General features: G+C 38.8%; 1 protein-coding gene across 1 annotated transcript in view; it reads left to right on the top strand.

Annotated features, from left to right (window-relative positions):
* Window positions 1–14,578, top strand: part of GFRA1 (GDNF family receptor alpha 1) — a 137,469-nt gene extending 122,891 nt beyond the window's left edge. The window contains 2 exon segments of the mRNA XM_064431414.1: window positions 6,139–6,195; window positions 6,889–14,578. Coding sequence (XP_064287484.1) covers window positions 6,139–6,195; window positions 6,889–7,050 — 219 coding nt within the window. The 3' untranslated portion in view covers window positions 7,051–14,578.
* The last annotated feature ends 857 nt before the right edge of the window (window positions 14,579–15,435 follow it).

Raw genomic sequence — 15,435 nt, 5'->3', positions numbered from 1 at the left:
GTGTCATATTTTGTGCTGTGCTCACTGGGAAACTAATTGCTTGAAATAAATATTTGAAGATCTCCATGTCTGGTCCTTGTAAGCTGTTTGATCAGTTTGGTGTTTCTGATAGGATCTGTTTTTTATAAAACCTTTAAGATTGCTGTTAGGCAATTTTTGTGCCATGTTATCCCAGCCAAATAAGTGCAGTGAGAGATGGAGCTTAATGAGGTCTCATGTTTATTAACATAAGGATCTGGGAATGGTCTAGCAATAATTAATATCATAGAGGTCATCTTGCCTTCCTTCCACACTCTTTTCAGCCTCCCATTTTGGGAGGATTACTTCCAATTCTTAGCCCTTCAATCAAATTTTCTGACAATTTGCAAATCGAAGAAGTTGAGGGAGTTTTCCCTCTATCTATATCAGTCTTTAACAACTCTTCTGCCCATTTCTTAGATTTCTGAAGTGGTGTCTGCTGCTGTGTGTGTTTCCATCTGCATCTGTCAGTAGCCCCAAGTGTCTGCAGTGTCAGACCAGAGCAGATCTGAGTCGTTCCTCTGCAGTCTGGGGAGGAGATGCTGTTCCCAGCCCACCTGCCCCTGTCCAAAGGGACTGGGGATTCTCCCTCCCTGGTGACTGCAGAGCTGCCAAGCTGCCTTTAGCACAACAAGGACCTACCTCTGTTACAGCCCCTCTTCCAGAGGATTCCTGTGCACCTTCTCTTTCCTGGCCAGAAAACAAACTGCCCTGCTTTAAGGTTGCTCTCTGTTTCTCATTTTTCATCTTTAAGTCCTCAAATCCAGCAAGAATTTATTAATGTTGAGGGATATGGGGAATGCTGTAAAAATCCCCTCAGTGTGTGTTTCCCCATTGCATATTTGGGCACCAGGGGATGATTGGTTTACTTTATTAATGTGTCTCAGCTGAAAATCTTGTGATTTGCTTCTTTCTGTGCTGGGTGCTATCTGTGTAGCTCTGGAGTATATTGCCAGTAATGTCTTCATGATGCTTTTTTCCAGAAGATACTTTCTTCTCTCCACAAAGTGTCATGACAGAACTGTAGTGCTTTTATGCAGAATGACAACTGATAATTTCATGCCCTGAGCTTGTCTTGAGGGTTGATTCAGCAGAGAGGAAAAAAACCCAACAAAACAAAGCAGAAAAAAAGATCTGTCTGCTTTGTTACAGGGCAGCGCAGAGCTGCTTGTTTTTATAGCTTAAATAGCTCTGCACTCTGGCTGGATGGTATGGGTTTTAGAATTACCCTGTGCTGAATTGGATCCTTATTTCTGTAGCCTCTCTGACCCACACTATTCTTATCTTTCCTGTTGAAAGTAATTATACCCCAGTGTGGCAGAGTACTCCTGTGCTAATAAGAAAATACTGTTGTCACTTGTGATAGATTCACCATCCACTTAGTGAGCACAGAAGAGTTAAACTGATTGCATTTTTACAGTCTGTATACTTCTCTGCTTATTGTTTGTGTCCTGCTGTTGGGGAAAGCAGGTTAGTTGCATAGTAAATCTCTCTAATCAACACAGGAGGAGAACAAAAAGAACAAACACTCTCATTTATTATAGGTACTTTAGAAGTGTGGTCATTTGAAGGATGCATTCTGGGAGATTTGTCTCTCTTCTTCAGAAAGCCTTGTTAATGTGGGCATAACGAACCAGGATCTCAGGAGAGGACAAGGGCTCACTCATTAAAATCAGCTGTATAAACAGCCTACCTAGCAGATATCTGTCCTAATGATGCTTCTGTTGCCCCTCCCTGTCCAAGCAATATGTTCCATAAAGCTCATAAAGCCCAAAGTGGGTAGCTAAAGAAAGGGGCTGGGTTCTGAATTTGGGTGCTCACTCTGTGCCTGTTTGCGTTCAGAGCAATGCATTCAGCTCCCTTTGCTTCCTTCTCTTTCCCTTCCCTCCCTCCATGAAAGCTCACCTCCATTTGGAGACATCCCCAGTCAGAACTTTTCCTTGCTTTGAGTAACAGAATTGATGCTGTAGTGGACATACAGAAATACAGCTGGGTGACAAGCCCTGAGTGTGTGTGCTGACTCCTGGTGAGACACTGCTGCAGTGTTTAATGCTTTTATTAACCATGCGGTGCTGGGATTTGCAAAAGCTGGATGCATAATTGCAAGATTGCATTTCTGGGCATAAATTCAGGGCTGTAGTGTCTGCAGAGGATGGATCCAGAGGGATTTGGGGGATGGAAAGCAGGGAGTTGTTTTAGGAGGATCTTATGATAATTATTAGGTGCAGGGCAAGAGAAGACTAATTAGAGACATACAGTTAAACTCATCTAGGATCAGAAGGAAACATGGAGGTCCACAGAGTCTTCTGAAGGAGAAACATCTCTGTAAGCAATATTTATTTTTCTTTTCAGAAAACCACTAGCTCATCTGCCGATCCTGATTTAACTCTCTAGGAAAGAAAGAAGTAAAATCTTGCTTCTCATAATGAGATTTTTTTTTTTCTGGGCATGCTGTTGGTTACTCTACCAGCCCCAACCAAGTCCAATATCTTTGTTCTCGTAATGAAAGCTAAGGGTTTTGAGGCCAAAACAAGGCTTGTATGTGACTAGCAGACACTGTACTGAAGCTCATCAGGAGGTGCTTTAAATACAATTATCTCTAAATTCCATCTATTGCTTAAGATGTGCTGCTACAGTGAGGAGATTCTCTGGGAAAGGAGGTATTCATTTTTAGAAAATGTAAAAGCTTAAGTGAGGTCAAGCCTGTTGGCTGCATGGACACAGCTTTGCCAGAGTAGCTCACATTAATGAATTACAATTCCCTGCAAAGCTGGAGTAAGTGTCAGCCCATTTATGTAACTTTGTTTTACAGACTGAGATATGTCACAGCTCAGTGTGTCATTAAGTAAGTCATTAGCAAATGCTATTTTTCCGCAGTAGAAAAGAACTCATACATCTTTGTTAGCCACTTATTTTAAGCTGATTTTCCTTCGCTGTTTTTTTGAAATCATTATTTTTATCAGCCCAGCCCTGCTTGTTTTCTATTTAATGATAGAGTCCCCGTAGATTTATTTTAATATAAAGCTGTTCATTACCAGATAAACAGCTTTATATTAAAATTTCAAAAGAATACAATTTTGAATACAGACAACTTAGCCATTTGTGTGTGCTCTCTTACTCCTGTGGAGTTAGGTACTTCCAGAACATTCGAAAACACCTTCTTGCCTGCTTGGTAGGCAAGCTGGATACCTGAGATGGGATTGGCAGTGAATCTTTGGCATCCTGCATAATGAACAACTCTCAATTCCCAAATTAACTGATGGCGCAGTTATTCCAGAATTGTCTGCAGCTGTATGTGATGGACACTCGTTTCTCTTGTTTAAATTTTTAGGATAATAGAAGATGTTAGAAAGTAAATATCTGACAGCAGAGGGTATCCTCTTTAATTCAAATGCACGTCTCCCAGTCTGGGTCTATTTCCACCAGGGCTATCCACATAACCTCTAAACTCTGATTATTTTTTTTAATCTCTGATAAGGTGTTCACTCACTGTAGCACAAGGAAAGATTTCTGCTAGGTGTGAAGCTATTTTTGCTCAAGACAGGAAGAATTTTCCCCTTTGGTTGTAAGTAAAGGACATTCACTAAAGCACTCTCTTCAACATGTAGGTTTTATCCCATTATTTGTGTGATTTAGTGGTGCACTGTTGTATTCCAGTAGTGCAGCCTATGCCAGTATTTCCATTATAACCTATTCTCACAGGTTTATAACTCAACACTAAAAATGTACTCTTCCAATTTGAAACTTGGCATATAATGTCTCATCTCATCCTCAGAATGACAGTTTTTTCTTTCTGTTTGCCTTCTTCCCAATAAAAGGTTGCATTTTTGTTGTATTTTTAAATAGAAGATACTGTCCTTTCTGTTTTGATAAGGGAAAAGCCTGCCTGATTATTAAAATTGCTTTTCATTGCTATGAGAGGAGGACGTTTTAATAGAGGATGCATGTGAATAAGTGTTGATGTTACAATGTCTACAATAAGTATATGGATGCAGAGAAGTATCTCCTTCCAAATGAAAACCAGACAATGTTTATCAAAATGATTGAAAAGGGGTTTTTTATATGGTGAATTTTTTTTTTCTAGCTGTTGATTTTACCCTTAAAATAGTGTTCTCAAAGGTAGATATGTTTTAGCTGCTGCACTTTATTGTTTTCAGGCTGAATGAAGTAAAGGAAGACTTCACTGCATATTGGCAAAATAATGAGGTTTTCTCTTTACTCATTTGATAGGCACAGTACAAAAGGCATATAAATTCTGACTTTGGTGTTGAGACCTACTGCCATGTGTAGACCTGTAGTTAGCACAGTGCTATCAATCCACAGCAGGTGTAAGCAGCAAAGCAGAGTTTCAAACAAACAAACAGTGTGGGAATAGGAAAGTTAGCAATAAGTGACAAACTGAGAAATAAGAGGAGGGTTGTGTGAGCCTTACTGCCTACACCTTCAGGATCTGAACCTCTGATCCAGAGGCTTTATCTGAAGCCTCACATTCCAATTCAAGGTAGTATGGGTGTTATGGACATAAGAAAATCAGGATTTAAATCTAGTTTATCCTTCTTTACCTGTCTCCTTGGAGCCAGCCATTTGGCAGTTGACAGATGCCAAGCTGCCTTTAAAAGAAGTTTCCTATCCACTACAAAATGGCACGAAGGCTTCACTGTGATGCTTCTTTCTGTTGTAAATTTACTTCTAGGCATTTCTTTTTCCATTTAGACAGGTAAATTTATGCTTACCATAACCACTTTAATGGTGCTAATTAGTAGAGAGGGCATGTAAGACGGAAATTTTACAGAGGGTGTTTATTAATAAATTGAGCTATTATTTTGTCATATATACAAAAACTATCAACATATATTCATTATGTATTATTACTATTGCTGAGCTGTCTTTCTCTTAAATCCCAGCTGTTTTACTTTTTCAGTTGTCTGTAATGTGTTCCTGTATTATCAAAAGCAGAAAATGTGTTTCCTAATAAGAGGTTCAGTTCCTTCATTTGAATTCTAAAATCAGTAATTAGGCCAAAGACTATTTTATATCCATTGGCAGAACCTGTGGCTCTCAGATATGAAATAACATAGCAGTATGTGGAACTAAATTTTTGGGGGCATAAAATCAGACAGCTCAGCACTTCCTCACATCTGCTTTAGTCCAGGCCATCACTGCCTAAACCAGTGAGATTCTGCAGTGTAAAATGAAAGCAGCACTCTGAGATTCAGATATTTGGTTTTTTGCAGGAAATAAGTTGCAGGTCCGACAAAACATTCAGGTGGAAGCACCAGATGTGCCCAGTGCAGTCAGTACTTTTGTAAACCCAAAAGTTCTCTTACAAGAACTGATTTACTTCAGCTCAGTTAAATGAACAAAGAAAGAACTGATTCTGAGAATCGCTGAAGTGCTCAAGTCAGACACAGCATTGTTTATTGAGAGCACCTTCCACACCATGGGGATTAGTGCTGCCCTTGTAGAAAAGCAGAAAACACCCAGACTTGTTCACTTGAGGAGTGGAAATATTAAACACCTCCTGCTGCTGGACAGAGTGCAGGCTGCTGCTTCCATTCTGGATGATGTCACCTGAAATGCTTCTTGCTTTAGTCAGTGTTCCTTTTGCAGCTTTGTGGAAGAGATTCTCTGGCAACCATGACATATATTAAAAGAATATTTATATTTTATCATAATATTTGGGGAAATTGCAAGAATCATTAAGGATAAAATACTCCTGTGTTGTGTATTTTCCTAAAACTGAGGTATATCATAGATTATTTGTTAATATGCAGTGGTATTATGGTAATTATTAACTGTCATATTTCATTTCTTCTCATGAACGTCCAGCAGCATTTTTAAGGGGCCATAGAAGAGATAACATGTTCTCTGCAGCTGATGGCACTCATCATTGTAATTACTATGTACCCTTAGTTGACTGTTGGAAATTTTGTTGTAAATTCAAATGAGAATGTGAATGTTATTGGAAAACATGCAGTTACATTTGGAGTTTATTTGCTAATAATGTGCAAATTGCTGTCAAAATTATAGGATTATGACAACTGATGCAAATTTATCTAAGTGCTTTGTGCTGCTGGAGGTATAAATTGTACAGGGAATAAAATTTGTATTTTTTCATAGGCACAGAAGAAGCGAAAATCCAATGAATCTGTAGATACAGAGCTCTGTCTTAATGAGGTAAGTAAGTGTGGATCTTGGATATTTCACAGCACAGGCACCTCCCCATAAGAAAAGACATTCCAAGTCTGTCAAGTTTTGTCAGGTTTTTTTTGTGTTTGGATATTGTAATGCATTAAAGAATGATCTCAGAAGTTCAGAGCTGGGCTCAAAGTGTTCTCTGCTGATTTGATATTTCAGTACCTGTATGGTACCTGTTTAGGCAGATCCCACAGTAAACACCATTGCACCTAGCAAGGATACTTATTTAATAATCTGCATCCATGGATTAAGTGTTATTTAATTGTTATGCAGAAATAATTTGTCATACAGATTTGTTCTGTTGGCTGTTCAGAGGGTGCAGTTTCTCTAGGGGTCTTGTTTTTGCTGTTATAAAATAAACTGGCATGACAAACACAAATCCCTAAAAAAAACCCCCATACTTTACACATGGAAGCATTGATAAAGTAATAATTTTTTAATACTCTTCTCTTTTTTTAAGTGTGCAGTACTGGTGTTAAATAATTTCACAATGCTGTCATTGTGACATCTGTTTTAATGCCCTTTTTATCATTCAATTTATGCGATTGATGCGTAGGTATCAGTGGAGGGTGGGACATGGGCAAACAAAAGATGGATTTCATGAAGTAGAACTTAAATGCTTTGCAATGGAAATGTTGTGCTGGTGACCAAAGAAGGTGTTGTGTCTTGCAGAACGCTCTGGGGAAGGACAACACAGCAGGAGTGTCCACCAGTCACATATCCGCGGAGAATTCCCTGGCTCTTCCTACCAGCTCCTATCTAAGCACACAGCTCACCCTGATGGCACTTGCACTCTCACTCTCTTTGTCCCTAAGCTCATCAGTCGTCTTGTAGCTGCATTACAAAAGGACGTGTTAAAAAAAAAAAAATCAAAAAAAAAAGTCTGTTTGCTGTCCTCTGTTGTTTATCTGGAATTCCAGGTCTGGGAGCTAAGCTGAGGCACTCCTGCTAGAACAGTCTCAGTCAGCTGGAATTTTATTTTTTTCTCTCTAAAAAAAGCTTCTTGTGATATTTAGAGGCTTTGTGAAATACTTGGTGCAGTGCTACATTCCAAACCCAAAAGGCTTTTGGGCATGCTGTGTTTTAAAGAGACAGTGTGTAAATTTGCCTGTAAAGCGACCTGGTTGGATTATTTTAATAATTATGATTTTAATTCTGGCTTTTACCTGAGAAAGAAGATGATGGTTTTCTTAAAATCTTGTTTATCTCATTGAATGGTTTTGGTTTTCAAATTGATTGAACTTCAGACTATCAAGGATGCCAGGCTTTTGTCTAATGGTGAATGTTCTCCCAGAGAGTGGACTTTATGAAACTTCTTCATTTGATAAATCGCTACTGATGTTAAACTCTTTCAGTGTGTTAGCATTTTCCTCTTTAAATGTTTACGTACTGTAAGTGATTCTGCGTTCCCTGCTGAGAAGCCATTATAATTCACATACAGGTATAATGTATGTCTTTCAGTTAAATTCTCATAGAGTGTGGCGTAGAACCTTCTAACAGTACATTTATCTTTTAATTATAATCATCTAGCCTTAACAAGAGTGAAGATTCTTTACATTAGCAAGATGCAGCCATTGTGAAAGCTTGATAAAGATACATTTCTTTAAATATGAGGAACAAATATTGCTACAGGGTTTCAGCTGTACAGTCTATGGTCTTCTATGCTTCCATTGTGATAATATAGTCCAGTTATTATACTCTTTGTTTAATAAAAAAATGACATACAATTTATTTGCTCTGCTAAAACATCATCATCTGTTTATACATACCTGATAATGTCAGATCAAACAGCTACAGGAACTTCATGCCTTACTTCTCTTATCAAAACATTGTAGAGGGACAAGAGGTAGTAGGATATCATTTAAACCATGTTTTATTTCGTAGAACTGCTAAAATCAACACGAAAGTAGGGTTGATCCAATTGCAAGGCAGCATCATGCACATGTACCCATGTGATAGGCTTTTCTCACCCTGGTAGTTCCTACCACAGACCTTTGCATTGCTGACATGATGAGCTGTTTGCAAGACCAGCTCCACAAATTAATTTAATGGTTTGGATGGCAGTGTTACCAGTACACATGATTTAATGGCTTGGTTCCACTCGGTGGCATTGGCAGCCTGTGCTGGCTCATGATGATTTCCTGCAGTATCTAGAAGGAATTCTTTAAAGCTTTAAATGTCATCAGATAGGCAGCATTTCTCCTAAGGGCTGTCTTTATACCTTACTGTGATGGCTTGTTGACTGTTACAAGCAGTTATGTCTAAGTGATCAACAGTAATCAGTTTTGGTTCCTCTTGGAAGTAGAAGACAACTTCTGCAAGCAAGGAGTTCATCATGTTGAATGTACAGATTTACTCTGAGACTTACAAAATTATGCCCTGTCCTGCTCTGAAATGTCCAGACCAGTTCTTTGCAATACAACTATAAAGTACAGATTACTATTTTATAAACTGCACTGAGGTTTGAGTGTGCAAAATACACATCTTGCTAAGAGACTATTAAACCTATTGACAAGTTCGTCTTTTGAGATTTTTTTCTTGGCTAATAATAAACACTTTCATAAATTTTGAAGGTCATTTATGTACTCTTGATTATGGTCACATAATACAGGTTTCAGAGCGATTTGCATGTGATAGAATTCTACAGTACTCTGTGCCACTGAACATAACAAATTAGACAATATTACTTTTTAATTCTGTGTTGATAAGAAACTGCAGATTACTTTCAAAGGCAGTGGAGCTGCTTTCGGAGAAGAGATATATAGACCGTCATTACCAGCAAAGCCCATGTGGTTCCTGTTGCTCTTCTTGTAGAAGATAATCAAATTACTGAAAACTAGTGGCAGCAGAAAAAAGATCATGAGATTCATGATTTTTAAAATGAATCAAATTCTTTTATGTCAAAAGGAGTTGATAGTATAACCTATTGAAATGCTAATGAACACAGCATTGTAATTCAGAAGTCTGACATTATCCAATTAAAAATATTTTCAAAACAAATTCCTAAACATTATGATTATTAAATCCATCTTTGATCCACAAATCTTTCTTTAAAATATCATTTGTATTCAGCACATTAAACATTTTAGCCAGTATTGGGAATTTTAATAATCTCCCAGTATAGTATATACTTTTTGAAGATTTTTTAATGTTTGCTTTGGTTGCAGTATCTCTCTTACATTTAATACCAATTATTAGAGCTTTGACACAGTCTGATCCAGAGTAAAAACTATTGATCACTTACACTGTAAATAACAACCTAATAAGCTTCTAATTACAAAAGAAACTGCTGGTTATCTGAGTTGATGAGAGTTACCGTTGGAAATAAAATTTATTTAGTAGAGAAAAACTTGTTTAGTAGAGGAAAAAGTGGTGGTTTTTACAGGTAACCAAAAAAGCTCTTCAGGACACTTAAGCTTTTTATCCTGTAAATGAAAAGCATATCAAAGTCCTAATAAAAAAAATTAAATTGCTTATTAAAGAAAGGAAGAAAATACCATTAGAAGTCTGACACTTTACAGGCATTACCATGCAAATATTGGAGGATTTTTCAAAGTTGCATGAGGTGTGGATGATGTCAGTTTAGCATGGTGACCTTGCCAATGCAGTCACATGCTACAGTATGGTTTAATTTTTTTTCCCCCTTTCAGTCACTAAAATATCATATGTTGAGTGCTTAATGAACAAGCTTTGCCTGGGCTTTATATAGCCCTTTAAAAGATGAATTTTATCCATATAACAATAATATAGAGACTGTCCAAATAAAGATGTACATAGAGATGATCTACTGTTCCAGTTGTAAATCTCACCAGTTCAGTTGTGTGTAAATTAAATCATGGGCTACCATAAACACATCCAAATCATCTTGTACTGGAGCAGACACTGTCATTATTAATAGCTTGTTTATGCTTCTTTTTAAAAGCAGTGCACACAAAGGTAAAATTGGGACTGAACTGAAATGTATGGCTGAGGTTTTGCAGTAGTCAGCGTAACTCTTCATTCCACAAGCTGTTCCAGTGGAAGAGGCACTTGAAGGTGAACCTTGCAGATATTTGCAGGAATAGCAGCAGCTGAGGGTTTCCCTTGTCCCAGTGTGGGGGTGGCAGCTCCAGCTGAGGGTTTCCCTTGTCCCGGTGTTGGGGGTGGCACCTCCAGCAGGCAGCAGCCCCAAGGAGTGACCATGCAGGGACTTGGTCAGTGGTGAGGGCTGCAACCCTTGCTTCACTGGCTGGGCTCCCTCGGATCCAGCTCCTTCAGGAGGATGGGGCTGAGGTGCTGAGCCCTGAGCAGGAGCTGTCCATCTGTCTGTCTGTCTGTCTCCACCAGGGTACTGGCCACTTCCCATTGAGCAGTTTCATTCCCACCATGTCAGCAGGAAGAATCAGGAGGAACTGGAATTCGTAATCATTTCAAAGCATGTCTAGACAGACTCTTGATTTTTTTCTTTTTTCTTTTTTTTTTCCCCCAATGAAATTACGTCCCTCTAGAGACCCAGCCTTTTGAACATAAGTGGTCACAATTTGTTGCAGTTCAAATCAGTAGACTGAACAAATGAAAGCATCTGCTTTTGCAAAGCCTGGGCCACGAGGCTGGAGACCAAGAAAACAAAGCAGGAATCACCTTGAAATCTCAATTTAATTAAAACTTGCAATTGTTGGCTAATCACTATGATATTTCCATGGAGTAAAGATGGTGAGAAACCAGTGAAGTAGAAGAGCAAAACTCAGAACAGCTCCCTGAAGGGACATAAATCTTATGTATGTCAAGTGACAGGAGTATCTCATAGTTAGCTTCTAATAAAAGAGCTGGATTCTGCTGCAGCAGCAGCTCCTTCAGAGCAAGCAGTAAAAGATGGAAGCACAAGCAGTTATTCATACAATTATAACTTTCTTTCATAAAATGCAATTCTTTGTCTTCAATACCAAGGTGCATCTACCTCACTGAAAAATATATGTTCAATATATGACATTATTTCTTTCTTCATTAAACTGTTCTGCATTCTGCATGTTCTGCATTAAAAGTGTTCTGGGCTAAGGAGGCCTCCAGGGTTGTTTGTGCCCATAAGGTTAGTCAGATTGTACCTGATGTCTCTGACATCAAATAGAAATATATTTGGTTCTGATGAACTTGGCAGAGAAATTAATCCAGTGGCTTGTTAAATATTTCTCATCTTTAAATATTTGCTTTTTCTCAGCAGCCAGTTCCTCCTGTGACATTTCAATTATTGGCTGTTTCAGCTTCTCTTTAACTTCAGAAGGTCATTTTGTCCAACTCCACAGAATTCAACTTTATAAATTTGCTTCAGTGCTGATTTTCTGGTTTTCTTTTTTAATTACAGCCTTCACTTTTGAGAAGAAAAAGATGTGATCAGGAATATGTCTCCACTGAACTAAGAACATCTTTAACGGGGAGGAAATTGAAAGTTCCCATTTTATCTCTTTAGCACTGGTTTGACTTGAATAATCTAAAACATTATGTTGTTATTCCCCAGATGGAATTTAAAATTTAGTTTGGTACTGAATAGGATTGAAAACTTTCAAACTCTTTGCAAGCTATTAGAAATATTTAAATACTTCTAATGTATTTTCCAGTTGGAATTTCAGTCAAATAGATGCAGTCTCAGTAAGTAGTAAATTCTTATAATAGTAAGAATTCTCTGTGGGAAATTTTGATGGCTCTGTTCTTAAGGTAAAATCAGGGGGAATGATGAATTCCCATTTTTAACTCAATATTATCTTGACTTTTATACACCCTTGCTTCATGTTCTCTTCTGATGTTTACTTCCAGGCAATGTTTATACTTAATAGAGGCATATTAAATGTGGGCACCTCAATAGTCAGAAGCCAATTCCTGCAACTCCTACAAGATGTTCAATCTGTTTTTTTTCATTCATAAAAGCATGAGCAAAAAATTCAGGATGTGGCCTAAAAATTATCTGAATTTTAAAGGAGCACAGAGTCAACAAATTTCTCAGTAGCATTTCTTACCAAGAGAGACTGTGATATTCTAAATTGGTACTAAGCTACTACTGTCTAGAGTATTCACAAGAGTTCTCTGAGCACATTTAACCAGAGTTTAAACCAGTTTCTGTTGTTTTATCCTATTCAGTGCCAATAGCTGTTGCCATGCATAGAATTAGAGCTAATTGTTGCCTAGATTAAAACACCCAAATCTTAGCCCCGTTTCACCTGCTGGTAGGGATTCCAACATTGTAATTCTTTTGCACTGGTTTTTAATCTGTCAAAAGGAGAACTTCCTAGAATTCAGAAGAAAATAAGCCATAGATTTAAGGTCAATTTTCCTCAAATTCCTCTTTCAGAAATACCAAAATATTTGACTTCTTTCAAACCTCTGTCCTCCAAAGCCTTTGTTTCTGCTCCATCACTCAGGCCTGTCCAGCTGGGGTGAAGCTTATCCCAGACTAACAAACCTGTCAGAGCTACATGCTGACAAATAAGTCATGGCAGGCTTGCTAGCTGCAGCTCTTCAGCTGAGTAAGGAGTTGATTTTTGGCCACTGCACTCGTCCTAAGGTCAAAGCTTAAACGCTACAAAAGCTAAACCCCACAGATGTAGTGAACCACAGGGAGATGTAAACTCCTTCAAGCACAGAAGCCAGCACATCTACTGAAACTCTGGAGTAATTTTCAAAATAAGATTAAAACTATATAGTCCTCTCCTGGTAATGTTTATGGAATAGGATATATATGACTGAAGGAAGCTGGAGAAACAGGAGAAAGCCTGAAGATACAAAAATTACTGTTTAGGGAACCACCATTTATTTTAGCAGGAGATACTGCAGAAAGCACACTGCTGAGAGAGGAATGTGTGTCCCACTGAGGATAAAACAGAGAAATCATGGATTTTTTCTTTGACTTTGTGGATTAGCCCATGGAAACTGTTCCCCCTTCTGAGAAGTGAAGCAATTCTTTTGGGAGCATGCTAACCTAAATGCTGGGAGCACAGGATCTCCCTCTCACATCCCCAGACCTGGTTATTAGCAGTGACATCCTCTGCCTGCTTTTGGGTGAGACAAAGGCTTTAACCTTTAAGTGAAAGTTAGGACAGAAGGAATGTTTGTAAGGGTTATTGGAGGTGGAACAAAGCCTCATAGGGGATTGTGCCTGGCAGTCAGGAGTGCACAACCCAGACTGAGCTGAGTCACACATTTCTTAAAAAGAAAACTAAGTAGAGCTAAAAAATTGAAAGAAAAATATGGTCTTGATTTTTATATTGCTGCTTTTCTGGGAAGTGCTGTATAAAATCAACCTTTTACCTCTTTCCAGTAGCCTACATTGTTTCTGGATAAGAACAAAAAATAAATCCTGAGTGCAGTCAGTGGGAGAAATTGCTTCAAAGCACTCCAACGTGTGGGAAACTTAACTGGTGGCAGTTATTGATCTCCATGTTCTCCCCTCCCCAAGAGTCATTGCTACTGAGTTTGCCCTGACAGGGTTTGTGTGAGGTTTTGTGCAGCATTACCTGGTATTGAAATGATTAGCTGTGATTAGTACTGCTCTGGCTGGGAAGGTGCATGTGTCTTTCACCCAAGGCTGTGTTGAATTTTGCACTTTTTGTGTAAACTACAGGTTGACAAGAGCTGCAGCAAAAAGGCAATAGCAGGAGAAGGCTCACATAAAAATAATTTTTCTTACATCATGATGATTGAGCAGTTAATTGAGGGTAAGAAGAAGTGGTGAAGATAAAGGTAACAGATAGCATTTGGACCCAGGAGGACTGGCATTCACTGTGATCTGAGGATATCCAATGTTAGTATTTTCCTGCACTTCTTTTCACCTATTCTTTCTCTGTCTTTTTCCAAAACTGTCTGGAACCTCTTTCCATTTTCTGAAGGAAATTCTTACACAAACAGTTACCTTCTTGTGCAAATTCTGTGTCGTCTTAGGGATTTCTGTACATCTCACTGGAGGTTATTCCGTGTCAGATCTTCAGTCATAATGGCTGGTAATTTGTTGTAAAAAAACCCCTAAAACCACTGTTCACTTGTTCCTGTTGACTTACTTGCTCTGAGGACATTGCTCTTTGGACTGTCCACACTTTGGAAGTCAATCCATGATGTTTGGCATTTTCTGTTAGCATAATCCTCCTGCATTAGTATTGTACATATCCAGAAAAAAATCCCTCTCAATAAACATTATTCTCTTTTTTATTAAAAAGCATGTTTTTGTGAGAACAATTTCCTGGTTGTTTTTCTTCTGTTTTGAATTATTATTAAAAAAAAAAAAAAGGGAGCTTGACTGGCAAAAAAAAAAAAAGACAACAAAGTTGATCTCATTTTTCCCTGTTGTTTTGCAGTCTACCATGATCTAAGAAAGTAAGAAATAAAGCTTTTTCCCTTTAAATATCTGTTCATTTGCTTGCTCCCTAGTCTCTTTGTGTTAGTGAATGTGGCCTGCAAAATTACAATGAGCAGGCAGTATCAGATGGAAATGATGGCAGGACGGGCACGAGAGGGGCCAGCTGGCCCTATTCATGCTTGTTCACTCTCTGGCACGCACAGACGCCTCCACACCCATCCCACCCCTTCATCCTGCCAGGCCAGAAAGAAAGGGCTCGCTCCCATTTTCACACAATGGCAGCAGAAGAGCTGCAAAGGCTTTGAAGACAAAGGCGTTAGCGGGAGGATATTTTAGGAAATGCAGAGTGTGCTGGGAGAGGAGAGGGAAGGTGGATAAACAAGCTTTCAGGATGCCTTTCCTCATGTTAGTGACTAAAAACCAGGCAAATTATTTCAGCATTTACTTATGTTCAAACTGAGATTTAACAAATGAATATATTATGAGCAAAGAGCAATCACACTCACCCGTGAAAAAGCTGCTGCTCAGCAAAGGGCCAGAGCCTCCCACCATTTTAAGGCCAGACAATTTAAATTGCTGTTTCTCAGGGAGAAGCAATGTTTGGGGGCAGGGTGCGAGAAGGAGAGATGGGAGTGGTAGAGATGCACAAAATCCAAGGTTAAAGGTCTGCTCTACAAGGGCTGAAAACACTTTTCCAACTGAATCATCATCATCATGCTTTGGCAGCTCCAGGAGGGTCTGGAGTTGCAGGGTGATGCAAGTAGGAGATGTTTAGCTGTCCTGGCATTGTTTGCTACCCAGATGATCTGTGTTTCAGGAGGTGGGAGGGGAAGACAGCACATTCTGTTTGGCAGTATCCAACACTCAGCTTGGCTTCCTGGGCCAGCTACTGAGGTTGCTTG

Source organism: Passer domesticus, chromosome 8 (genome assembly GCF_036417665.1).
Source record: "Passer domesticus isolate bPasDom1 chromosome 8, bPasDom1.hap1, whole genome shotgun sequence".
Classification (NCBI taxonomy): domain Eukaryota; kingdom Metazoa; phylum Chordata; class Aves; order Passeriformes; family Passeridae; genus Passer; species Passer domesticus.
The sequence above is the reverse complement of the archived record's forward strand: the minus strand, read 5'-3'. Positions and strand labels throughout refer to the sequence as shown.